This window comes from Larus michahellis, chromosome 3, assembly GCF_964199755.1.
Source record: "Larus michahellis chromosome 3, bLarMic1.1, whole genome shotgun sequence".
Classification (NCBI taxonomy): Eukaryota; Metazoa; Chordata; class Aves; order Charadriiformes; family Laridae; genus Larus; species Larus michahellis.
In genome coordinates, this window is record NC_133898.1 from 52,105,509 (window position 1) to 52,131,870 (window position 26,362).

A 26,362-nucleotide genomic window follows, 5' to 3' on the forward strand; every position below is an offset into this window, starting at 1 on the left:
CCCCGCCCTACAGGAACGCTGCCAGGCCCTTCCAACAAAAACAACTCAAGGAGCCCTAGGTAGCTCTCCCAATATACTGTTAACCCGCTGATATCTTTTGCCAGCCACCGCCACCACCAATGGGTACTTGGAAAGGGAGACTGATGTACAGTTGCTGCGTCTCTGACATTTACTCACCAGGAGCCTAACTCCAAATATGTCACTTGTTTGTTTTTGTTTCCAAACGATGTTTTCCTGAAATCCATTCTTTTAAGCTGACATCTGTTCCTTCACTGGATTGCATTACATCTCATGTCTGTGTATTTACCAATTACTTACACATGTACAGCTCATGAAGTTTTCCATGCAGAATACGGAGGCTTTAGAAGAAAAAAACAAAACAAAACCAAATCGGAAGTAAAACAGTGGTACTTCCAATGCAGATTACTTTTTTAAATAAATATATAATTTTTCACCTGCAGTACGTTCAGATCATAACTGTGATGGAAGTTTCTTATTGTTCTTTGGTTTGGCCCCTGAAAAACTGTATTTCCTGTTAGAGTATGTCTCAATACAAGAAATTAGCTGTCCTACTTATTTTTTTCCTTTTTAATATTATTGGTCACAGAAAGATACCTTTTAGTCTGATGATAACTAGTCAAGTAAGTTTACTCTATTAAAAAGAACAAACAAAACCAAACCATTTTGACCGTAATTTCCCCTTCAAAATAATTTACGAAGCAGTACCTCTTGGCCTTTTATTTGCATAAATTATACAACAACTATAGTTTTTTTTAGACAATGAGATGAGTCTGTATTTAGTACTTCAATCATCGTTCTCAGGGTTGGAAAAGTCTCTGATACTGATGGTAGGCTCTTGTAGGAAGGTGAAATACTGAAAGAGAAGAAAAAAAAATTATCTTTTGCTGAGTATTATGATTTACCTGGAAGTTAACATATTAGCTTATACTTCTTTTCCTCCCCTTCTCCAACAAATTTGGGACCTGATGCTAAGAATCTGTTGCCCACAACCAGCTCTTGCTTCTCATGATTTCTCACTCACTATACAGCTATACAGAATGAAAATAATGACTACATAAAAGAGCCTTCATAAGTGGCAGAAGTTAAAGCAAAATGTTATTACTTTAGGTTTTCAAGCCTTACTTACCCACTATTATTCCTCTACCACAGACAAATTAGCCACTCAGGTTAATTACCTTCATATTATTACTTCAAGTCCTTTAGGCCGTGGTTCTACAGAAATTTTTCTCAGCATCAAGCAAAGCCAACTTTAACATTTTCTTCACTCTGCCTCGTTCCTTGCCCATTATACATCTAATTTGAGCCAGCAATACTATTGGTGGGACTATGCTACAAAATGGTCTTGGTTAAAAATAAATTTTGGGTTTGGGAAGGTTATTTTTAACACAAATCAGTTCCCTGATCTAGTTTGCTATGGATTCCCACGAATTCCAAGAGTACAACTGAGAGTGTCAGAAACACATAGGTAAGGTGGAATTGACTTAAGTTGAATTTGCTCCCAAAAAGAGAATTTCCCCTTTGGTAAAGATATGTCTGAAAAAGAGACAGGAACAGAGGATTAAGAAAGAAGATGAGTATATGAATTGGGAGATTTACAGTAAAAAATTGTGGGAACCATAAATATTTTATATTTCCAAGACAACCAAGTCACAATATTTGTGCCGACTACTTTTAATAAAAAACACAACTTGCTACACTGTAGTTTAAAAATGACACTCCGTAATAAATGCTGAATTTGACTGCATTTACACGTAGACCTTCAGCTGGAGTCTGACAAAGATGTCCTTGAGTCTTCTTAAAAGCCTCCTTCATTTAGGAAGAGACTTTATAGTCTAGTAAAATACACCAGGCTGAAAACCACTGATAATGATTAAGTTAAACAACTCTTATCAGTATGAGATATTAGGCACTAACAGCAGCTGCAGAGTTCCTCAGGCTCTCGGAATATCTCAGGTTGGACCAGACCTCAGGAGGTCTGTGACCTAACATCCTGCTCAAGGCACAGTCAGCTGCAAAGTCAGACCAAGGTGTCAGGGCTTTATCCTGTCAGGTCTTGAAAATCGCCAGGGATGGAGACTGCACGGCCTCCCTGGGCAGCCCACCCTGCTGCTTGACTACCCTTCAGAGTGAAAAGATTATGCTCAGTCTGAACCTCCTTTCAACTCATGAACATTGCCTTTTGTCCTCCCACCAAGCACTGCCAGCTCCATTTTCTCAACACTCCCAGGTACTGCAAAGCTGCTGTTAGGTCAGAGCCTTCTCTTCTCCAGGCTGAACAAGCCCAATTCACTACTGCTAAGCACATGCTCTGGCCCCCTGACCACCTTAGTGGCTCTCCACTGAATTTGCTCCAATTTATCACAGCCTTTATGGCAGCTGCTCCCAAACTGGAGGCAGTATTCTAGATGTGGTCTAAAGTGCTGAGTACCCCCTAAATCTGATTATCCAAACAGCTTTTTACCCATCCAGCTGTCCATTTGTCCAGACCATAATGTGCTATCTTGGTATGAGAGTATTGCGGGAGTCCTTGCTGAAGTAAAAATAAACAACAACAATTGCTCTCTCCTCATCCCCAAATCCACTCATTTTATCACAGAAAGCAATCATATTGGGTCGCGCAATGTTTGGTAAAACCACGTTGACAGTCCGCAGTCACCTTCTCCTTCATACACCCTGAAATGCTTTCCTAGAGGACTCAGTTCATGACTTTCCCAGGGACTAAGGTGAGGCTGACCAGCCTATAGTTTCCCTGGTTTGTCCTTCTGGCCTTCTTGAAGACAGACGCAAAGCTTCCTTTCCTGCACTCACCAGGAACGTCCCCTGATGCGCACACCCTTTCAGAGATTATAGATGGCCTTGTAAGGACATCAGCCAGTTCTCTCAGCACCCTTTAAGTGTCCTGACCCTGACTCGAAGGACAAAACTGGCTTTGTCTCTGGCCCGACTTTTAGATTTTGCATGGGGAATAACCACCAAGGGACAAATCAAACGCACTAGATTCATAATATTGACAAGGAATTAATGCGTTCAGTATTCAAAAAAATTAATTCATAAGAAAATAAAAATTTTAAAGCATTATACAGAAGTCATGCAGTTATACTAAGTAATGTAATTCTGTGTATTCAAAACTTCTACCTACTTTGAAAATACTACTCCTACAAATTAAAATAGCACTTTTGATATATAGTTTGAAGAGATCCATAAGAATGGAAAAACCTAGAAGTTTAAATTTTCCCCTGCTTTGTTCACTCAATTGCCAGATTTACTAATGATAAAGAAATAATAATAAAATAGCAAATTTGACCACTGGACAAAATGAAGACAATATTAACCCAAATAATTTTCTCAGAGGATAACACTCACATAACAATGTCTAGACTACTAACTACTCTGTTAGACTAGAAATAAAATTTAAATTTACACACAGAGTAGTTTGTCCTATCAATTCCTAAACAGTGTTAAAAAATACACTGAATCCTTTACTTAACTTGTCATTTCTAAGTAACATTTTTTAGTATAGGTTTAAATTGTACATATAAAAAGTCTTTCACATATTTTATTTCCCACCCGCCATCTGAACAAAAATATTTACCTTTTTAGATTCATCCAACTCCTTGCTATTTTGCTAAAAGCTTCAGACCCTGGTGCTGTCATTGCTTCAAAATCAACCAGCTGAAAACGCAACAAAATTAAAGAGATCTTAAGAAATTAGAGAAGTTTTAAATTCTATAATTTCAGGAAGGTAATCCTCAAATATTCTTAACATACAAATTCATCTTGAAAAACATATCCTTCCTTTGAGACAAAATCTAGGTGGGGTTTTTTTTTTATGTCTTAACAAGATGTTTATACTAATGAGTCAGTGCCAGAAAATATTGACCGTCTTCAGCCCTTTATTACAATATCCAAATAAAACGCTGATTTCGCATTACTACATACTGTATTCTGCAAAATACTGTATCACGATTGGCAGATTTAGATTGGACTTTCCAGGCATTCTGTATTACTTCTTTCCACAGTGGGTTTTCAGACAAGGCTGACTACATATAGCCAAGAGCTCCGTGCAACTTCCTATCTACAGCTGAAAATAAGTTTTCATCAAAACAACGTTCAGTCAATGTTCACTAGTACTAAAACATTTAAGTTGACACGCTTGTGGTTCAGTGAACTCTGGCTGAATTCAAGAAAGGGTTCTGAAAGCACGCTACCTATATTCTTGGTAAGACAGGGGTAAATTTACTAACTAGTCCATACCCAGACTACTTTGTCCCTCATCACCAGTTTGGAAGTCAGCATGCATGTCAGGCATTAAAACTCTCTGTGGCTTTGCACAACCCACCACAACCAATACTGGAAGCTACACTGGCCGTGGCTACTGACTGACCTGCCAGGCAATAACAGGACTCTTGACTACTAGACATTTTTGTCTACAGAGCAGTCTAATGCATGCTGTCATAAGCTTGGGACCAGAAATACCCTTCCAAGGAATCTAGCAAAAAAAAAAAAAATATAATAAAATCCCAGCTTCATTCAACAGGGGAAAACAATTTCTTCCAGCTGGTGAAAACTTTTCTAAAAAATGGTTTTGTTCCAAGTCAGGCACTCTGTTTCAGGAAAAAACCCTCAAATGTAAAAATGTCCCCAAAGCTTCCTGTAAGTCACAAATCCTGCTTTTTAGTAATCCTGAAACTCTGGCTGCCTGCATAAAAATCAGTCAGCAAAATGCACTACCCTATTAAGTCCTAAGAAGATGCATAAGAAAACCCACGTAAGTCTTTTACTTTAGCTTGAACTCCCACAGAACGGTGGGGATACCAACTTCATGGCATACTGAAAAGGAAGCTTTCTTGCTACTAAGCAAGTACAGTTTGCTCTTAAAAGCTACTGGGAGTTCATCGTACTGAAAGGACAAACGTCATTGTTTTCAGGGCTTTCTAGGACAAACGGGAAAGTCGCTCTTTCTTCAGTTACCCACACAGGATATTTTCTTCAACAACTCTGATTCTCACTAGGATTTCACTGATTCTTTTGACAATACATTGAAGAAACAGAAATGTTCTCACTCCTTTCATGCCAAAAAGGTAACACAGCTAACAGACCAATAGTTGAATAAAGAAAGGGAAACCCTTTACTGAGCAAAGTGGTACACTAATCAAACATAGTTACTTTAAAACTAGGAGTTATTTTAAATTAAGCAGAATACAGAGGGGAAGGAGAAATCAAGAAAAGTTACAAATACATTTCTACTTACCAAGCCTTAAATGCTCTGGAATACGTTGAGAGCAAAGACAGAAAGTTTCTGCCGTGTGACAGAAAAGTCACTAATTCTGCTGAGTATTCTCAGAACCCTTCTCAAAGAAAGCTGGAAAGAGCAGCCCAGCACACTAGAAATGCTTCAGTTACAAATATGCAATTACTGTGGAACACAGGGTGCTGCAATTTGACCAACCAGAATTACTGCACATACTATCTCCAAATCTCACCTGTGTCAGAACAGCAATGAAATTTTCAAAACTCTCTCAGGCTGCAAGACACCACAGTATGCAGCTAACCCATCTCCAGTATACAAGTGTGCAACTTCTGTTCATTCTTACAGCTCCTTCCTCACATTTACAAGTATTACTTCCTCCATTAAGGCTGAACCAGCGTATTTTGATACTTGCCTTTCCTTTAGGGATTTTTCCTGATACTTCTTTTCCACTTGCCATTAGTGCTCCCATGATCACTGAATAAGCTATCACACTAAAAAAAAAAGAAAATAAAATAAACAACAACAAACAACGTATAGTAGAAGTCCTTCCATAATGCTATTTTGGACTACAAAACAAACAGAATATAGTACTGTTTCATAGAAGACTAGTAAAAATTACTGTCCTGGTTACTTTATTTTAGAAGTAAAAACAAACACGAAACCCTTAAAAAATGAAATCACTGTTACTTTCTAACAGCACTGAAATGAAGTTATGATCCTATGGAGTTTAACTACCGAAGAGCACTACAGTAGTCAGAATCTTAATTTCAGACTTAAGACCTCTTAAGACTCCATAGAGCTGAAAACAAAGCAACCCCCTGTTCAAGAAGCTTTGCTGTAGCCCAGAAGAGTTTATGAACTCTATGGCAACAGAGCTAGAGGCACTGTAAAGCTGTTCAGCTACTTTTTTAAAAAAAAAAAAAACACAACAACTTTTTTTGTGAAACAGATAGAATTTCTGTTAATTTTTACATTCTGTAAGATAAAGGCAAAGTCTGATTATAACAATGAAAGCTGCAGGTTTTTCAAATTTTATTTTCTAGTGAACTGTGTTTAATAATAAGCTTAAAGATCTTAAGTGCTTTGTGGAACAGAGATTCATAATAGTCTTAGATGTAGCTAGGCTTGAATTAAACTAGAATTTCAGTTGAAGAGACCTGTGACGTATGGGCCTTTATTCTAGGTTTTCATTTGGTGACCCTAACAGTTGAGTAAATTAATAAAAAAATATTTTGGTGTGTTTTGTTAAAATAATTTATCTGAAGGTATATTTTGTCTTAAATACACATTTCCGTAACGCTTTTTGAGTGAAATTACAGTGGTGTAACATAATATGGACTAGGAACCCAAGCATTACAATTTAAAAATGACACTTCTCAATCTGTGAGATGAAGTCTATAAATACAGACTACTCATCATTTTAAATATACATGCAGCTATGAATAGTTACCACCAGCAATTGCAAACTAGCTTTTAAAACAGTACTAAGTCAGTACCCATCACCATGGCAGCACAAAATGAGAGACTGTGCAGGCCACACAGCTCAACCTAGAGCTTTTTTAGTTTTTTTTTTATATTCCAAAATATATTAAGATACTGCAGCACATGGACATTTTACAGCGTATATCAAAGATAACAGATATGATAAAACCACTAACCTAGATCCTCTTGAAAGCGGCATTAAATTATAGAAGTAATAAACTAATGATAGGATCAAGTTGCAAACAGCATCTACTTCCTAAGCAAGGGGGAAAAAAACAATGAATTAACGATAATTTAATAGCTGGGTAATACCACATAAAGGAACACATATTGGAAGGTCTTACAGTACTATGATGATTTTTTTTAAAGAACCATTTCAAATGTGAAAAACGTCAAGCTGAAAAGTTGAAGTTTGATTAACAGATGTTTAAGCAAATTATTTGGTTGTACCTTTAAAATTTAGCTGAAACATATTTCATCTACACAATGTTAAAGGATGAAAAATGGAAAGCACAAGCTCAGATGTAGTCAGATTCTCACTGCGATACGAATCAACACAATTCTAGTGCTTCTCATGAATTCCTGTTACTTCTCATCTTACGTGTAGCCACCATGAACCAAATTCCTAGGCAGTGCTCATCAGGAAGATGAAACAGTGAACACAGACCCATGAGAAAAATAAAGAAAATAAGGTGGGGGAGGGGGAAAGGAATACACTGTGATATTGAGAGCTTGTCTGGACTCTATTACTGCAGCAAAGCATAGCAAATTTTAAAGTAACAGATGGAATTATGGCAACCTATTACGGTATTTGTCATAAACAGGCTTAAACAAGCAGCTTATTTTATTATTTAAGATCTCAGTCAAAAATTATTAGAAAATTGACTGTTAAGCATAAGGTATGAAAACATAATAAAATTTTATCAAGGAATTCATCGTTTCCATTAGAACAGCCTTACCCCCAGCTCTGCAGACAGAATTAGAATTTTTCCTTTAGCGGTTAGATCCTTATATAGCGCATCTATTTCTGCATGATACAGCTGCGTTCTCTCTTCTGTTGTCTGAGTTTCTACCGAAAATAATATGTTCCCCACTCTATCAAGTAGAGAAATCAAAAAAGGAGGTAAGAAATTTTTTGAACAGAACTTGATGCATAATCTAATATCCAGGGTAAGTTACAAACATACCACAGTTAAATACCATATCATAACCTTTTTCCTATCATTTTCCCTAAGCATTGCCCCCCTTTTTAGGAAAAAAAATTAAAAAAAAAAAATCACTGAATCAAAACTGTTTTGTCACATTGTAAGTTTGTCTGAAAGAGTACATAAAGATTGCTGTCTAATCACAGATGAAGTACTTCCATTGAAGAATATGTGCCAAGCATTAGCATTTCACTTAAAGTGTAGGTAAAAAAAGAAATATGAAATTTTAAAATATCTTCATGGGCTTGAGATTTTTCTATAGAATGTAAAGTGTAGTCTTATTAACTTTTGAGCTACCAAAAGGGAATTGTTTTGGTATAAAAGTATAGTTACAAGCTATGGATCAAAACAGTCTGACTGATAGAGAACAAAGGTTGTGCAGAACAAAGTTAGACTGTTTTACTGACACCAAAATTTTTTCTCCAAAAAATATTTTAGTTATTTAAAAAAATGTCACTAGTGAAAAACAAAACCCACTTCATGCAAATAGAAATAGCATTTGAGAAAATTAATTGCTAATACTACATCATTATTTAATGTACATGAACCCCTGAAAATAGCAAACATACTTATCTCCTGTTATCGTAATTGTGAATCCATCATATTCTTTCCCTTGATCCTTGAGGCTTGGGACTTTTGTGTTCACAGTAAACCCATCTCTTGTTTTACTGTTAAACTGCTTTCAAAAGAAAAAAAAGAAAGTAATATTAGGGTGAAGACAGACTGCCTAGCTGTTGTTTTGAAACACCTAAAATACATGGAGCAGAAATTAAAATGGACAAACTGGGGGAACAGGACAAAGAGTTACTGTCAACTACATTATTTCATTTCTCCTTTATTTCCTACTGAATGGAAATCATAAACATTGAATGAGGCATATTGACATTCAACTTTATATAGTGACTATAAAGCAGCACTGTTTATGAAAAGCAACTGTACAAAGCAGCTTCAGTTGTACAGATTTCTCCCCAAGTTGCATTTTGATAGCAACCTTTTGGTGTAACAATGTTAACGGAAAAGCAAGAATTTAAGAGGCTATTTTATGTTTATACTAAGAAGCAGCAGCATTAGTCTAAGCACAGGTTCCAGAAAAGAGCTCACAGCAACAATTTCTTAACTGTGATCCTGTTTCAATTAATATTTATCCTCATCATAAGCAAAAATATCACAAAGTTTAAAAATTTTACAAAGCTACATTATCTAAGTATAATACTATAGCCAAAGAGTTGTATAAACCAGGAAAAACTGTATTTAAGTAAAGCCAAAAGCCCAGCTTTTGACATACAACATTCCCCAACTACCCGAATAGCCAAACTACAACAATATGAGCAGACGTTCATTTTATACAGGCACTACTAATGACTATTACCCAATAGTGTTGAATGAACCACTCATGCAATTATTTATTTTAAGACAGAACTTGTGATACAGGACGTTTTGTTTAAAGAGAATCTGGATTTATTTTAAAGAAACAAATCTAAACGCCTCTAACGAGAAAGCATTCCACTTCCATACAATTTGGAATGGGATACAGGATATTCAAAGAGCAAAATATACATGAAAACCAGTAAGAATATTTGCTGCAAGTTGAGACATTTATTTTGAAATAAGTCATGTATAGTCCATTATGTTTATATATTTTCATCATCCTCTTCGAGTAACCTATATTTTTAACTCCACTAATAGCATTTTTTCTGGCCTACAATTTAACAGTAGCCATTTTAGGTGCTCTACAGGGCCCTATTTGTACATGTGTGTGTCAGTAGGGAACACCTACTGACCTACACGTACGCCTGGCCACCCCCCAGCATTTATTACCTCTTCATCACAAGTTTTTGTTTAAGTTCAGTTACTATCCACTTGGCTTCATCTTTCAAGGCCAAGAACAAGACAGTAATATAAAAAGGACCTCCAAAATTATGGTATGTTCTCTGAAGACACTTATATTAGTAATACATATTAAAAAAACCCATAGAAAAATTTAGTGCTTGAGCCATGTGGTTACTGTAAAGACATCTGCAGTGCACAATAAGTTAGCAGTACTACCGTGAACAAATCCAAACCCAGACAGTCTATGAGTAGTAGCAGTAACATATCTTCAGAGAGCTCTCTTCTATGGCAATCCATCAGCTTTGCTTACATATGAAATTGCAATGTGGACACAGCCGATAAGAAAGCAATGAGTTTGTCTGTATGTAGAATGACTTTTTCTACCCAAATTTTATTCTATTCTAAATAAAATCCTGTCCAATCCTTTTAAAACGAAATACTTTGTAACAGTGTTTCCCCAAACCGAAATACTTACACACTCCTCATCCCAGGTTAATTTTGGAGGAGAGGGGGAAGGCCTTTTACTTAAACACAGCTCAAGCCTTATTACTTGAGATAAGAGTATAAATCATTTTGCACATTATATATCCAAAGCCTTTCTATGAAGACCACCACCAGCAAGAAGAAAACCTGCAGGTTTCCTCACTCCTCCTCTGACGGTCTTCCAAAGCACAAGAACGTAAACCAGGATTTCATTTCAGATTAGCTATCAGTCAACTAAGGGCAGCTATTCCCCCATTCCCCCCCTGCCAGCCCCACCACATAGTGACCTGCACCAATTCAGTTAGGCCAAGCCTTTCAAATGTACATCACAAGCCTGCATAGACCAAAGGGAAGGTCATACCCTACATATGCAGATTCGAAATAACCTGAGATAGTGTTTCCAGTTATTCATTTTAAGCTTATACACAATGGTTATATTCTGACGAACTGGGTATCTCCCAGAATACATTTTATTATTTTTATCATGTTTTGAAGTTTTTCTTTAATTTACCTTCATTATGGGAAGAAGATCTTCGACTTTATGTACCTTTTCCAAAGCTTCTCGAACCTCTAACAGTCCTTTTGGATTATTAGCACTGGAAAAAAAATACAGAATCACAATTGTTGAACACGTAGCATTTCTGGAAATCCATCTAGCTTTAACCTAAGTAGCCATAGTGGAATAAGCTATTGAAAGTTATTTCATTCTTTGTTTTTTAAAAATTAGTTCCTTCATACTTGGCTGCACACTCTCCTATTTTTCAAGGAGTAATTTCCTCCTGTATCAGCTCATCTTATTTTTTCAGCTTCAAACCTCAACTTCAAACTTCCGGTTTATCTTATTCATTTGCTGTTGGCCACTCTAAAGCATTAAACAGCATTTGCACGACTGCGTGTGGGCAAGGGGTTGTTGATGAGGAAAGATGGAAGAACAACAGAGTTAGTGTTAGAAACGTTCTTCTCAAAAATATATGCATCTGTATAGCCTCAAAGGTATGCCAATACTACAGATGAAGGCACAGCTGGATCACAAAGAAACTTATCGAACTAGTACTCTAACATTTATTAATTACTCTACAGACAGATTTTAAGAACAGAATTATTTTAAAGATCAGAGCACAAATTGCTCTGGTTTAAGGTCAAATGCAGCTGGCTCACTCTGAACAAACTTTTTCCCAACAGAGAATAGACTTCCCAGTTACTACAGAACTTACATACCTTCAGCGACTATTATAAACTTTCTAAAACTGAAATGTTTTCAACTGTTATAAGGATTTTCTGCACTTTGATTTTTTGATACTTAAGTAGCATAACGAGACTGAAAAACAGAACTCAATATTTAATATGTTACCAGGCCAAAGAAAAATTAAAGAAAGAAAATTAGAAAAATTTTAAACTAAAGGAGTTTCTTAATTTTTAACGTTATCAGGACACTGTTGCCACAAATGAGCTACAAGTGGGGAAGACACTTTACTCACAAAAAACTCAAAGTCTGAAATAGATGCCAACATAAGTTTTCAGATTACCTTTAGTCACATTCTTTCATTCAAGATTCTACAACTGTCTTCTGTCCCAGGACAAAGTCTACTAACCCATCTATGTAACAGGTAGTAAAATTTCTCTGCTCCTTTAAACCTACTTGTCAAACACCAGTTTCAATTACAATTACCTTCCATATCTTCTTCCCCCCTTTTTTCCCCTCACTCTTACTATTTAATAACTCAATCTCAATATTCAGAGAAACTGCACTCTATTCTACCAGTAGGAAACCCAACATCTTTAATAAAACATATTTCTAGAAAAAACTGAGACCCGCTCATGCCAAAACTGTGTGTACAAATTCAACACTGTCATTAGTTTTTAGGTATACTGTAATTCCCAATGTTTTTTTTCTATTAGATTAAGTTTCTTTATGTGGCAATGAATAGGATTTTGCATTTCCAGTAGGAAATAAGACAATTATAGATACTAAGAAAACTAGAGCTTACTAATATTAAGAAAACATCCCTCCCTCAGACTTTCTGAAATGAGTATCATGTAAATTTCAAATCACTATTACACAGGGAGTGAAGTAGGGGGGAAAAAATAAATAAATCAGTAATTTACCCATGATAAACAAGGATCCTATCTTTGATAAAATGAAGAATTTTCTCAAAATATTCCAGGTACCGCATGTTAATGACCTGTCCCCTAAAAAGAAAATAAAAGCCTTTTTTTAAAGTTTTTTAAAGCTTTGTTTTTCAACACAACATTTCAGGGCTACGACACAAATATTACTCATTAATATTTGACAGAATTTTATTCACAGATGCTTTGTAAATTAAAGGACAGAACTAGAGGTTTGTCTTAAGTGGTGAATTGCCAATCCCCCATTTGAACACAGATTCCATAGTGAACTTGCAAAAGCTCATGTACCATTAGTGGTGGCGTTCTCTGATAAACTACATTTCATGCGTATTTCCCAATTTTCAGTGTGCCCATGTCCAGTAAATCTCACCTATATCATAATTATCAATTTGTACAAGTATATAATCTTTCTAAGACAGTTATTTACACACGTAGATATTGCAGAACAGGAGAGAAATCTCAATCTGCACACTGATTTACTTGGAGAACCAACACTCTCCAGTTTACATTTTGCCAATATATATGCTGATCTGCTCTGACAGTCCGCAGACATTTTTCTTGATTCACCTACATCCCTGTATTGTGAAGTAATTTTGTTTTGACTCCTTACAGTTACAAGTAGTGGCTGTTAAACAAAAACATCAAAAATGTGTTGGTTTTCCCCCTTGACTACTAAGGAAAAAATATACATTAGAAATCTGGTAGAACTCTGCTAGGATTATAACCACTCTGAGAGGAAAAATTACATACCATTATTGCATTTGTAGGAGTCCTTCCTCTTCTCCCAGTCTACAAAACAAGATTTTATAAAGCAAATGTTATCGCTCTCTGAGGAAGCAAAACCACTGTCAATCACAGGAAGGTGTGTACACCTAGCTTTTTTTCCACTCCAAGTGATTTTTGGCAGCTTAAGTCCCTGTCTAATGTCTCACTCAACAGTCTTGCGCTTTAGTAGGCCTAGTCTCAGAATAATGGGAGAATCAGTCTTTAAAAACTGAACAGAATTACAACACATATATATATCTGCACATAGGAAAGGGAGGTAGGGAAAGCAGAAGGATGAAGACAAATCTATATATATAATTTGCCCTTGTTGTACGTCCCATCATTTTCCATCTGTATTAAAAAAACCATCTGTACAACAGGCAGAAGCGTGTCAGTGAAGGGAACTAGATTTTCCTTTAGTGGCATCTTAGAAAATACATCCAAATCAGACCTATCATTCTGTAAGGCCATCTAGAAGCAGTAGTACCAAGAAGAGACTTATGGTGGGTGGTCAGAAGTGATTTGTGTTTATTCCCACTCTTTCTCCTTGTTTAATAAACACTACCACCAAGAATTCAAAAATAGCAGTGTTTCAGAGAGTGTCTTCATTTTTTTATAAGACTATTGACTATATCATTAATGTTTAGCTGATCCCAAATCCTTATTTTGCCTCCAAAAATAACTTAAGTTTTCAAAAACATTTTCTCTACTTTAAACAATACTTGGTAGCTTCGATCATTTAAGCCAGAAAAGAGATAAGGTAAAGTTGCACTTGTCTATAGGCCCATGAAGAAGTAGTGACAGCCAATATAATTGCATCTTGAGAATATTAAGATCTGGAAGCCTATCAAACACTGAAATGCAAGATGTTTCTTATGCACCTTTAAAAAGAGGTCCCCAAATTGATTCAAAATACACAAACAAAAAAGTTTTTATTTTCTGACACTCCCCAAACATTTTGCCACTCTGGAAAAGAATCTTTAATTCAGCAGTCACTAAATGCTAGCGCCTCCATGCCAAGACTCATTTGATAGGAATCACTGAACAATAATGGACTTTAAATGCAAAGAATTCTGAGTAAACAAAAAGGTTATGTTAACAGATATCAAATCCAAATATTTTTGCACACAGAAATTACTGGTGTACAATTTAGACCAAACAAAACCTAGAGACAGCTTGAGCTCAGCATGACTACATCTGTTATGAATACTAAAAGAACACCCAACTGTTATTGTTACACTTCTTACTTGATTGAACAGCTTATATCTTTGTATATTTAATAAACATAAAGGGGCCATTTATCAGCCTAAATAATATTCTGTTACACCTGGTGTTCGGGTAGTCATGCTACAGAAAGAATTCAGCTTTAGTTAGACAGTTCTGAGAATAATTTTTGAATCATAAGCCAAATATAAAGCAATGTATGTATTCCTGAAAAACAGCCAAAAGACCATAAAGTGGTCTCAAATATCAACAAAAAGCCGTTAGCTCTGTAGCCTATTAATATCTTCAATCAGCAGCCATTTTACAGTTGAGTAATGCAAGGAGATTATACAGATCTGTATAATCCATTAAGAGTAAATAGTCATTTAGACATCATAATGGACTTGAACATGTGTCAAAATTAAAATAAAATAAATTTAAAGAAAACCTATTACCACTTAATATATTAATTTCTTTTATCCCTCACCTCATGCGAAATCATCAGGAGGGAATCCAAAAGCAGAAACAAATCACTACAGAAAGCTGACCAATGAAAGCAGCGAATCCTTGGGATTCAGAATGATCAAAGTAGTACAGGTTTCCAGAATCAAAAAGGATGCAATCACCATCCATTACTGAAGTATGGTCAACTCCTAAGGCAGCAGTATTTAGGCTGCTTCAAATCTATTGTTCCTTCCAAAAAAGAGCCAAGTCAATAATTTTCAAAGAACCACTACCTAGCTATCAAAAAAGCAAGACCAAAATGCTGATGAGATCCCACAAAGTTAAGGCTGAGCCAAAACCAAAAAGTCAGAATTAGATTCACTGTGGGCCTACCACTCAGAATGTTTCAGATTTCTATGAAATCACCAAAACAACGGGAACAATAAATCATGAGTTTTGCTAGCATTCTCTGATGAGAGGAAAATAAGTCAAATAGTTTGGGCAGTGAAAAACAGAGTTGCTGACACAGAGATCCTGTACAGATCCTGGGACGCATTTCCCCAGATTAAATGTTCAACGTTGTTTTCAGCATGATAATAAAGTGTTGTTACATGAATGCCCTTCTGCCAGAACAGATCACCTAGAAATTAAGCTTTTATTCTTCTGTTTAAAATAAAAACCAGGAAGAAACAGATGAAGTATGGAACACATCCTTGCCTCAAAGCACAGATGATTGTGATTTTCTGCTGCATTATACGTGTGAGAAGAGAAAAATGCAGCAACGGCAAAGACGGACAGAGCTTGAAGCCCAAGCGTAACACTTGGCTTGAGGGAAGACAGAAGCCCAAGCATAAGACTGTTCAAGAAGCAGCAGGTCCTGCAAGGCAACTGGATCTGCATTAGAGTTTAACACTACATTGTACCCACTCCCTAAAGTAAAGCAGGAGATGCTAGGCTCCATTCCCTAGGGTGGAAGTAAGAGCGAGGACAAATTCTCATTAGCCTCTGTGTGAGCATTACAGCATCACTGCTTTTCTCTGCCTGAAATAATTCTTGAGAAGACTTCGCTTCCCTTATCCTTTTTCCACACAGCTTCTCAAAAAAAGAAAGAAAATAGATAAAAAAGGAGAATGACAGTTCAAAGATTCAGTACTTCCCATAGGCAGGGCTGGGGAAGGGAGGAAATAAGATGAAACCTGGCTACATATTTACTTACACAAACACACTCTGCTCCTGTGATTGACAGTGATGTTGCCACATTGAGCCTCTCACACTTCTACCACGTCATAGGAGGTAGCACTGTCGTGACTACGATACTGGGTCTTGCAGCATGGGAGAAGATGGAACGTACAACAGTGGTTGAAACTTTTAAAAATTTTACCTTTCTTTGAAAGTGCAACCATTACCTTTCGCAGGTTACTTATTTTGTCATTTTTGCTTTGCTTTGGCCTGCTTTGAAAACAACTACAAGAATTATGTTTTTCCTCTCTATTGTAAATTGGTATTAAAGCTAATAGAACAGCATTGTTTCACTACTGCTGCCACTATCTTTGAGAAGCAGCATTTGCAAAAACTACAACTGTGATGAACTTTACGTTAAATGTAAAAATTAAATTATTTGGGAATTAAAAACAGCACATAAAAATATGCATCTTCTGGATCCTAGTTAGATCTTGCGATAACTCAGTTGTACAATTGAAATTCAGGAAAAAGAGGAAGTGAGGGAAAATGTGAGGTGCAAAACCCCAAATGTTCCATTAGAAAATATAAAATAAATATTAAAGCAAAACAATAAGCAAATATACATTCAATATTGAAATATGCTGTTTCATGAACAGCCGGTAAGTTTTGGTACAATCCCTAGTGTGCGTGGGAAGACTGTGTGCTAAAACTCTCATACCTGATTAAGTTAATGTGATTATTGAAACCCCTGCTAAGGCTTCGGGCAGGCATTTGGTCCAACCAAAGCACAGGCTGGTCAGGGTCAGCTATCCTACAAAGACAAAGGACATTAATAATGGCACACATTTCACTCCATGTAATATTTTTAATTGAGCTTTGTTCACACACAGAATAATTTCAGGCAAAAGCTAGAATTCAGAGATCACAAAAAAACTTTTTATTGAAATGCATTTACGATTTTCATAAGAAAAAAACCCCAACTCCTAAGCATTTTATGTTGCTGGAGTTTGAAACTGTTTGTTTTTGTTAGCCTAAGCTGCAATGTATCCTATGGTCTTTCTCAGCTTTGCCTTAACCAGAAAATGCTATTCTGAACTCTTTCCCTCTTTTAAAAAAGAAGAAAAATGGACTATTTTTCTTCTTTGCACTCCTTGTATCTGAAACATCCTTATGTTTTACCAGAACACTTTCTAGTTAGAGTGGTAGCATGTGTTCATTTTTTCCTCTGTGACTTCAGCCCTTTGGTTAACTCACACACACGTCATTATTACAGCAAACATAAGGCTTGTTCTTTCTCTTCTTTTACCATTACCTTCGCCACTTCACAGCAATATCAAACATGTCTCTCCACTGCATCAGTCTTGTTTTCCCATTCATCCGAACTTTTGAGTTTGCCCAAGTCCGCTGCACAGCTTGCATTACTTCTAGAGTGGCCAATCCCATTGCTGCGGTGGGGGAGGAGGAGAGAGGGACAAACAACAACAGAAAACCAGTTAGAGCCAAACACTCATTTTTGTACAGATAGAAAAACTGAAGCAGGAAAGTGATATATTTACAGGAAAAGAATAGCCAACATCAATAATATCTGGGAGATCATTATTTCCAGTCCCCAATTAGGTCAAGAAAGTGCTCACATAATGATTACTTTCATTTCAAACTTTTGATGTGATTTGAAAGGAACAGACCATAAAGTTAATTTATTTTATTATCACCATTATTATTGTGATTATTATCACCATTATTATCACCACATTGTGTGTTTTTTTCCCCACTGAAATTTACTGTGTATTTTCAGTATACCTCTATGTATTCTTTTATTTGGGAGAAATCCTGGTGTCTCATACTGCATCATGGAACCCAGATGATCGGCTACACATATGAGTTCTTGCACATCAGGCTTATAGCTTTCAAAATTCTGAAATAACACATCTCTTACAGAGGAGAAAAACATGCATCAGACATAACTTGGCAATAAAAATTCTGAAAGTTGTAAACCACAAATTTGTTTGTCTGATAATCAATACCGTTTGTGTGAGAAATACTTAAAAGCAGTATAAAACACACTCAGTCCTCCTCCCACCCCACTGAACATATACAGTACATGGCAGTGACACTCAATATCTCAATCCTGATCTTCCCAAATTCATTGATAGGTCTTATTACTGTCACAACCAGTGTTTCACCTTCAGACTTGCTCATAAGTGATACTAAGCAAAATTCACAGATAATATATTATCCTTCAGTATTACACTCACCCTGAGGAACTTCAACACTAAGTAAGAAAAGAATATGTATAGAAACCAGAAGCCTTATTCCATCACTTCTCCCTTAATTCTTTAAAAGCTTCTTGTGCTAAAAACGTGGATTCTAGTCAATATAAACAAGAGCTACAAATTTTTAACTCAGCGATTTTTTTTTTTTTTTTTTTTTTTTTTTTTTTACACAAAGCCAATACATGAAAATATATCTAGAAACTAGTTTACAGCAGGAGAAATTGCTATCTTTCCTTTAGCTATATATTTTTTGAAGCCTAATCCCCTGCTTTGTTGACTGAAATCACCCTCCTCCTAAAATACTGGTTGTCTAAATTATTGCGAAGAATATTTTTTCACAGTGAAACCCAGCTGCCATTAAAAATCTATTAAGTATCTAGAAAATTACACCTATAACAAAATAAAAGCTTAACATACAACAAGAAACTGTAATAAGGATGCTACATAACACTACACTGAGCATCTCAAACTTATCAACTCCTTAATATTAATTGCAAGAAAGAGAATAGTTAATCAGTAAAGCCATAGAATATGAAACAACTTCACGTGAATATTATTGATTACATGAGGAAAATCATCCTAAATTTCATTCTTCCTCTTCTATGAGCTAAACCAACTCCAATCCCTATGATTTTGAAAAGGATTTATGCACTCAGTGGAATTCCACTTTCTTATAGTATTAAACATTTATGCTGTTATAATGCATCGGAATAGCACTTTAAACAAAAAAAAAAATCAAACTGAAAAAAACATTTGGAGTAGGCTTTAAAAAACTAAAAAGTACTTACTTTATATGTGGCTGTAACCCTGGCTGTTCTTCATAGTTCTCTATAAGAAAAGGAAGATTTTTGGCCCAGTGGTCCTTGAAATTTCCAGGAAGATCTATATCAACATTATACTCTGTAAGAGGGGTATCCAAATGTGCATGCAAGTATCTAGAATACTCTGGAGGAAAGAAAGAAAATTAAATACCATTTGCATAATCAGCCTACTTACGTAATCACATAAAAACAAAAAACAGACTATGTGTTTGTCAGTTAACCAACACGACTTTAGTAAGTCATCACTCTTAGATAACTTAATTTTGCTATTAGCTAATTTCCAAGATAGAAATAAGTCCATTTCAACTAAGTATCACAACACTCTCTACCATTATACAGAAATGTCTATTTCATTTGTGGTCCTCATTTTTAACTTTATGAACAAATAAGAATCAGTGTATGTTTTTTTTAACAGACGTACTCAACAGCACTCATGGGAACACACAATGGTTTCTTTAAAATGGCCATAGCTACAAGCGTGTTTGCACTTTTAGGGTTCTCAAAGGATTTAAGCATATTGAAAAAAGAAAAACAATTCCAACTTACCTCGGAGGTATTTCACTTTCAGATATTCTGGGGTGGCCTTCTGACCTGGTAGTGGATCATTTAACATAACTTTAGTCTGAGCTTTTATGCCTTCATAAAACTGTCCCATTGCAACATGACTGAGACCTTTCATGTACTGGCATACTTCATTGTATGGTTCAAGCTGGAGACATCTCTAGGAGATGAAAGGAACAAAACACCCATAAATCATGAGAAAGAAGGAGTATCTTCAAATAGAACTAACCTGTTTGGTCAGAAGACCTGCATGAAAAGATTTGGTGAATATTAAGATCCCCTTCCATCACAATTTTCTTTCAATGATGCTAAGCAGATAAAATTGCTAGCAAATGTAAGAAAAATATATTTTCAGCTTCATTAAAGGGGAAAAAAAAAAGGAACTGTCAGTGCAAATATGCTTTTGATAACACTTTAATTGTTATGAAGATAAATCACGTTTGATATTAGTGGTAATGATATTAGCACTACAGAAGTTTCAACATTAGTTGAATGAAGTTAGACAAAACATACTCCTGATAATTTTAGTAACAAGTCATTTTTGGCTAGTTCAACACGTATATCGTGCCATTTCTTCCATCCACATCTTCACTAGTTCATGCTTTAGCACACTTTATTATGTTAGTCAATTATTTACTATGTTAAACACACAGCAAATTCATATTTATCATGCAAAAATTAATGCTCTGATTCTTCTAGCAATTACATGTCTTTAGAAGAGCACCTCCATCTTACAAGTTGAAATATTTTTTTAATTACACCAGTATCTACAAATTGTGTTATAAAAGGTGAATATGTAATAATGCATATACAGTGTTCTCGGTGGAATAAGGGATGTAATCAATTTTACATCTTATTTCTTTCCTTGTTTTAAGGATATGGACATGTGATTAACATATGCCTTTATTGTTCTGTCTACAAAATGAAGCCATTACTTAATGCCAATGGAGAGAAGCAAGATTTTGTTTACCTATGGAAACACGCACATATTTACAATGAATCAAAACATATTCTGAGTTTTTCAAAACAAAGAAAATACCTCAGAAAAAATCAGTTAAATATTGGAACTTTGTATGCTTATTTTAAACTTAAGATTACTTTCCTTCTTCCATCAGGTATCACAAAAGCATTAGGTTTCAAACCAAACTAAAATATTAGCAAGAACACAATCACCAGTTTAAAGAAAAAAAACAAACAAAAAAAAAACGAACAAAAAAACCACACACACAAAACACCACAAATAAAAAAAAACAAACCAAAAAAAATATCACCCAAAACCATTTCAACCAGAGCTTGGTTTTAGAAATTTAGTTAAAGGAAGTATCTTAGTTTTAACAAATTACCATTTTTAATTAAAAACTGTTAAGATTTTATACATCTTTTAAGACAGACTTCACAAAAAATAGTTTTAGTTCAAATGCACATACACATTCAGAATGAAAACCTTTGACATTTGTCCATTTTATTGCACTTGTTGAATACTAGTCCTTGTTAAAAAATTTTAACGTAGTACTTACTTAAGGCCTGCCTACCTTAAAATTCTTTAGTGCTTCATCTAAGCTACCATGATGATAAAGCATCATTCCTTTGAGCTGTAATGTCTGAACGTGATTTTGATTTAGGAGCAAAGCCTTCTGGAAACTCTCTGTAGCAGCATCGAAGTTGCCAAGTTCTCTAGGCGATTCCATAAAGTGGAAAATGAAGAATATAGAAGGCAACAGTGAGAATGAAATTACTTGTTAAAAGTTCTTTTAACGTTTCCAAAGGGGATATAATTAAAGAACACCACAATACTAATGGAAAATTTCTTTAACAAAAGCAGTAATTTTGCAACTGTTCTTCAGTGGTAATAACAGAACATTTGGACAGAGTTTTTCACTCCCAGAAATATGCACTCCAAAATACAACCCCACGAGACCATAAATCTTCACAATCCCAGTGGACAGAAACCATAAAAACACACATACCTATGGTATTTCTTCAGAAACTAAAAGAAACAAAACTTCCACAGAAAGCATTCTTGGAAAACACTATCTTCAACAGGTCTTTTTAACTTCTAAATATAAATACATTTTTAAAAATATACTAACTATTAAATGCTGAATAAGAAGAAAGCATATGGTGTTTGAAAGCTGAAACTAACTAAAAACTTAATGACTCTACACTGGTCAGTAGTTACAGTGTCATCGGTTATTAAACAATATTCTATTCCGCTTCTGCCCTTCTCTAACTGCTGAGCATTTAGAAGAGTCAACAGTAATTGTGCTTTGTAGATGAAGTTCTTAAAAAAAAAAAAAAAAGGAAGAGGTAGATTTCTGTACATTCCTTCCCCTATTATTTCTTGAGGATCAGAGAACTTTTGGAGGCAGGGGACAGTGAAAGGGAATAACAGCCACAAATTTAAGCTGATTAGGAATACTCTGGGGTTAAGTGACTTTTGCTTTATAAAACAACAGTGCAGTGCAAAATGAGACATTTTAAGGCTTGCTTTTTTCTCCTTCAAAATAAAACTTCAGATTAAGGTTTCTTGGGCACAGGGTAGAACAGCTGATCAACTAGAGAGGCAGTCCCACATCCAAATACAAACCAAAAAAGTTAAAGTGTTTATTGAAAATGTAAGAATGCGACCCCACATCTTCCAGGCTAAATTACTATTATCTAGCACCTTGAAAGTACTTATACACCACAATAACAAGCACCACAGAAAAACTCACCAGGAAATTAGTGAGTTCAGAATTTAGATACTGTGGTAAATAAGGCACAAGTCCAGAGAGCAAAAAAATACCAAAAAAAAGAGAGAAGTATTTGATTGACACTGCTTTCAGTGAACATTGCATGTTCTGTACGCTGAAGGAAGCATAAAGCCTGAAGAAAAAAAATGCACATGATCATGCAATGCTTGCACACCAACCCTACACAACTTACCCTTGCTACACAAAAGCCATTTATGTTGCAGCAGTATTTATGCTGTAAAGCAATGCTTTCCAAAAATAAAAATGTAAAACAGAAAATAAAAAGCTGACAAGACACAGCAGGTTGGGAAAAGAACTACAATGGGCAGAGATATGCAGTTGCTGACTATTTTATATGCTTTTCTTGTTATATACAAGCTACGTGTACTTTTCTCCTTAGTAGTTATGTGCAGACCACCTTTAAAAGAATACATTTTATTCAACTATAAATTAATCTTTAATGTAAGTTAAAAAAAGAAAAACGTAACTAGTTACCTTACTAAATAGAGACTGCTTTTTTTTTTTAATTATTTGATTAATAGGTAAGAAACTACATGTCTATATTAAAAATACCCTAAACAGGAAATTAGCTAAATTCTCAGAACTGTAAATCTCCTTGTTGAGAGATTGATCTAGTATCTAGCAGTTCTGTAAAACGATATGCACTATGCAATGAGCTTTTCATAAATTAAAAAGTAGCACAAAAATCTCAGATGGCAACTAATGAGCATATTAGTGAACTGTTCATATTAAACATTTCCATCATTTAGCATACCTAAAACACATTTGCTGAAAAACACCGCTTACCTAACCTTGAGTCTAGAAGACTCAAAGAGCTACTGGAGACTGACTTAAAAATAAAAAGCAAACCTAGGAGTTACTTATATTGAACAAATCCTGACATAGCCATACTGACAGTAGGAGCTACCAAATAGACCTATGGTTCTGCACAGTTTTGTAACAAACCTGTAGAACTTAAGGATTGCATTTTAAAGAACACAATCAGATAGAAAACAGACTTTAAAACAGTTTCTGAATGCAATTACCTGTAGGCTTGTCCCAGACTTTTATATGCATCTATGAAGTCTGCTTTCTGCTTCAGAGCTTCTTTGAACGATTCAATGGCTTCCTACAGAAGGACACCAACAGAAGAAAATTGTCACTTACTGTATTTACTTAATTTTAGCATCCTCTGTAGTTACTAGCCATGGATTTACAGTTATTCACCAAAACCTTTGGAAGGAACAAACAAGGCATTAATTTATTACAAAAAAATCTATAAAGTAATCATCATCATATAACAAATGAAATATTCCAACAATTTTTATGATAATGACAGATTTAGATAGAATTCCTTTGTCTAATATGCTACTGGAATGAGTGATTCTTTTAGCATTTTAATAGAATTCAGAGATGAGATCCCATCAGAGTTTGCTTTCAAAGCTCAGTCTGGTCCCCACGGCAAAGCAGTCTCTCCTTACGCTCTTCCCTCTTTATTCATAGTACATCTCTTAATTTTTGCAGTCCAAAAGACTCCTTCAAATCTGTACTCTGCCTTTCATTGTTTTATTGCATTCTGTGTTAGCTGCACAGTCAGCAAACGCTCTCTTGAGGGATTACAGAGTAAGCAATCATCTTCACACAATAGCACATACTGCTGCTGTGAGGAACACAACGTAATAAAAATAAAATAGCTGAAAATAATTATATGCATACGTTCAAACAAATCTTCTTCAAAGGATTTTATTAAGAACTCAGGTTTTTAAACTGGCCTGGCTACATAAATTAGCAAATGCAGTACTGAGACTTGGAATTAAGGATGGAATAATCAACTACTTTACTACTTTTACAACTGAAAAGTATCCTGAAGTCTATAGTGCAAGAAATTAAATGCTATAAGGAAAGAATCATTAGTATCTTCAGTCAATTTAGATATTCTTATTCAGAAAAATTGTCAAATATATTCTGAGCACTACAACATGCACAAAAATATCTACTGAACAAAAATATAAAATAATCACCTACCATTACCGGTAGGCTCATGTCCTCTAGATAAGTTTTAACCCCAAGAGGATTAGTCCCCAAAGCAATGATCCAAATTAATATTCTCCCACCTTCACCCCAAATCTCAGTTTTCAGCAAGCCTAGTAAAACCTAACAGATGATGTGCATGGCCTTCCTTTGAGAGGCAGTCTGAACCTGACTGGACGCTGAGGTATACCTGGGCATGAAAAGTCACTCAGTCACAATTTCTCAGAACTTGAATATTGGAGAGGGAAGACACTTGCTTTGAGAAAAGAAATTGGGGGGAAGGAGATGGTGGTGCAGAAATGTGTTGATCTGCATATCAGAAAGAAGAAAACATTGCTTCTATTTTACAGATTGAGACGTTATTTATCCTTGTATGAGAAGCTGAAAAGTCCTTGACTTAGTGCAAACACTGCTTAGCAACAACTAAACATCAGTGTGTTATCAACATTATTCTCATCCTAAATCCAAAACACAGCACTATACCAGCTCCTAGGAAGAAAATTAACTCTATCCCAGCCAAAACCAGGACACCTTGTCAGTTATATTTCCATCATCGCTTTCTGGGCTCTCTGCTACCTCCACCAAAAATCAGAAATTCAAACAAACTATTATTTGCAACTCACTCACTTGACTGCAATAAGATAGAGACATTAAGTTCAATCACAGCCTGAAGCTCTCACAGCATACACTGAGAGTGTGGAAAAAAATACCAACTTGGGTACTAAGAAAATGGAGAAGTAGCCTGTTTGCTAAAAAAAATAAAAAACAAACATGCCATAATTGCCTATGAAAGATACTGGGCTGAAACTCAAGAGTCCTGGGTTGTCTCCAGGTTCTGACAGGATTTCTTCATACAACCCTTTACGAATCCCAAGCTGTAAGCAGAGGTTAAAAAAAAAAAGCTTCCACTCTGTTGGAATTTAGGAATCACATAGTTGCATCCTCACTTTTCAAACTGAGGATTTCAGACAACTTGTCTAATTACTCTCCCATCAGAAAAACTGCAGCGGTATCTCTAAATACTTTACAAGCAAGAAATAGGTGCAATATTACTCCACCTAAAACATAGAGGAGTTTTGAGTCAGAAAATAATGAACCATTAAGAAAAGCATGGGAAGAACTTACTTCCCTGCTGATTTTAGAATCTGAGGGAGCAACTACGTTCCCTCAATTTAGATACAGAATCAACATACAGCTGAAATATACATGCACAGATGCAGGGCCCTCTATCAGCAGTTTCCTTGATTGTACATGTATATCAAACCTATGATATTTCTACTATTTTACAGAAGTAACAAATTACAGAAACATTGTATTTGAAGTTACATATATAGCAAAGCAGATACAGGTCATTCAAGGAAGAATTTTAAATTATTTGCCTCTTCATTCCTTTCCTCTTCACAAAGCCTTGGGAGTCTCCATTCCATGGAAAGACATATTGAATATAACAATACAAATATTAGCCGAGGTGCCAAATACAAACGTCTTTCAAAGCACTCCATAAAGACCTCAGTTATTGATTTACTAAGATCCAGAAAGACCAGCAGTATTTACATGTCATACCATGAAGTATTACAGTCAGTAATGGCACCTTTTCGTTTTGCTTGCACTTTTTTGCCTTAAAAGGTCTTCCCTATGTGAAAGAAAATACGTATATCAACACCTATGATATTTCTACTATTTTATAGAAGTAACTTGAAATAGAGGGTATTGCTCTACATGAACTATTACTTAACATAACTTTACCTTCAAAAGTCCTCTGTGAAAAAAGGTTAAGCCTTTATAAAGCATAGCTATAGGCTGATTTTTGTTCAGTTCCAATGAGCGCTGAAAGTCTTCATGGGCTGTTGCATAATCCTGGGATAAAGTAAATTTTAGATGACAGAGAAAACACAGTACAAATAGAGACAAATACATACTTTTATCTTCATAAAAGTAAACTACAGAATTT

At 35.4% G+C, this 26,362-nt stretch overlaps 1 protein-coding gene across 5 annotated transcripts in view; it reads right to left on the reverse strand.

The window, feature by feature from the left end:
• Positions 1-723: 723 nt before the first annotated feature.
• TTC13 (tetratricopeptide repeat domain 13) overlaps positions 724-26,362 on the reverse strand; it is a 41,549-nt gene continuing 15,910 nt past the window's right edge. For 2 of the 5 annotated variants that reach the window (XM_074580156.1, XM_074580158.1), the window contains 16 exons: positions 26,158-26,268; positions 23,427-23,509; positions 21,181-21,322; positions 19,634-19,808; positions 19,055-19,211; positions 17,794-17,924; positions 17,306-17,438; positions 16,712-16,804; positions 12,379-12,462; positions 10,784-10,868; positions 8,529-8,635; positions 7,714-7,849; positions 6,931-7,010; positions 5,685-5,763; positions 3,614-3,693; positions 724-874 (listed from right to left, as the gene is read on the reverse strand). In XM_074580156.1, coding sequence (XP_074436257.1) covers positions 751-874; positions 3,614-3,693; positions 5,685-5,763; positions 6,931-7,010; positions 7,714-7,849; positions 8,529-8,635; positions 10,784-10,868; positions 12,379-12,462; positions 16,712-16,804; positions 17,306-17,438; positions 17,794-17,924; positions 19,055-19,211; positions 19,634-19,808; positions 21,181-21,322; positions 23,427-23,509; positions 26,158-26,268 — 1,800 coding nt within the window. In that variant the 3' untranslated portion in view covers positions 724-750. Of the gene's footprint in view, positions 875-3,613; positions 3,694-5,684; positions 5,764-6,930; positions 7,011-7,713; positions 7,850-8,528; positions 8,639-10,783; positions 10,869-12,378; positions 12,463-16,711; positions 16,805-17,305; positions 17,439-17,793; positions 17,925-19,054; positions 19,212-19,633; positions 19,809-21,180; positions 21,323-23,426; positions 23,510-26,157; positions 26,269-26,362 lie in introns of all 5 variants that reach the window. The other 3 variants (XM_074580155.1, XM_074580157.1, XR_012586159.1) reach the window with 2 other exon arrangements.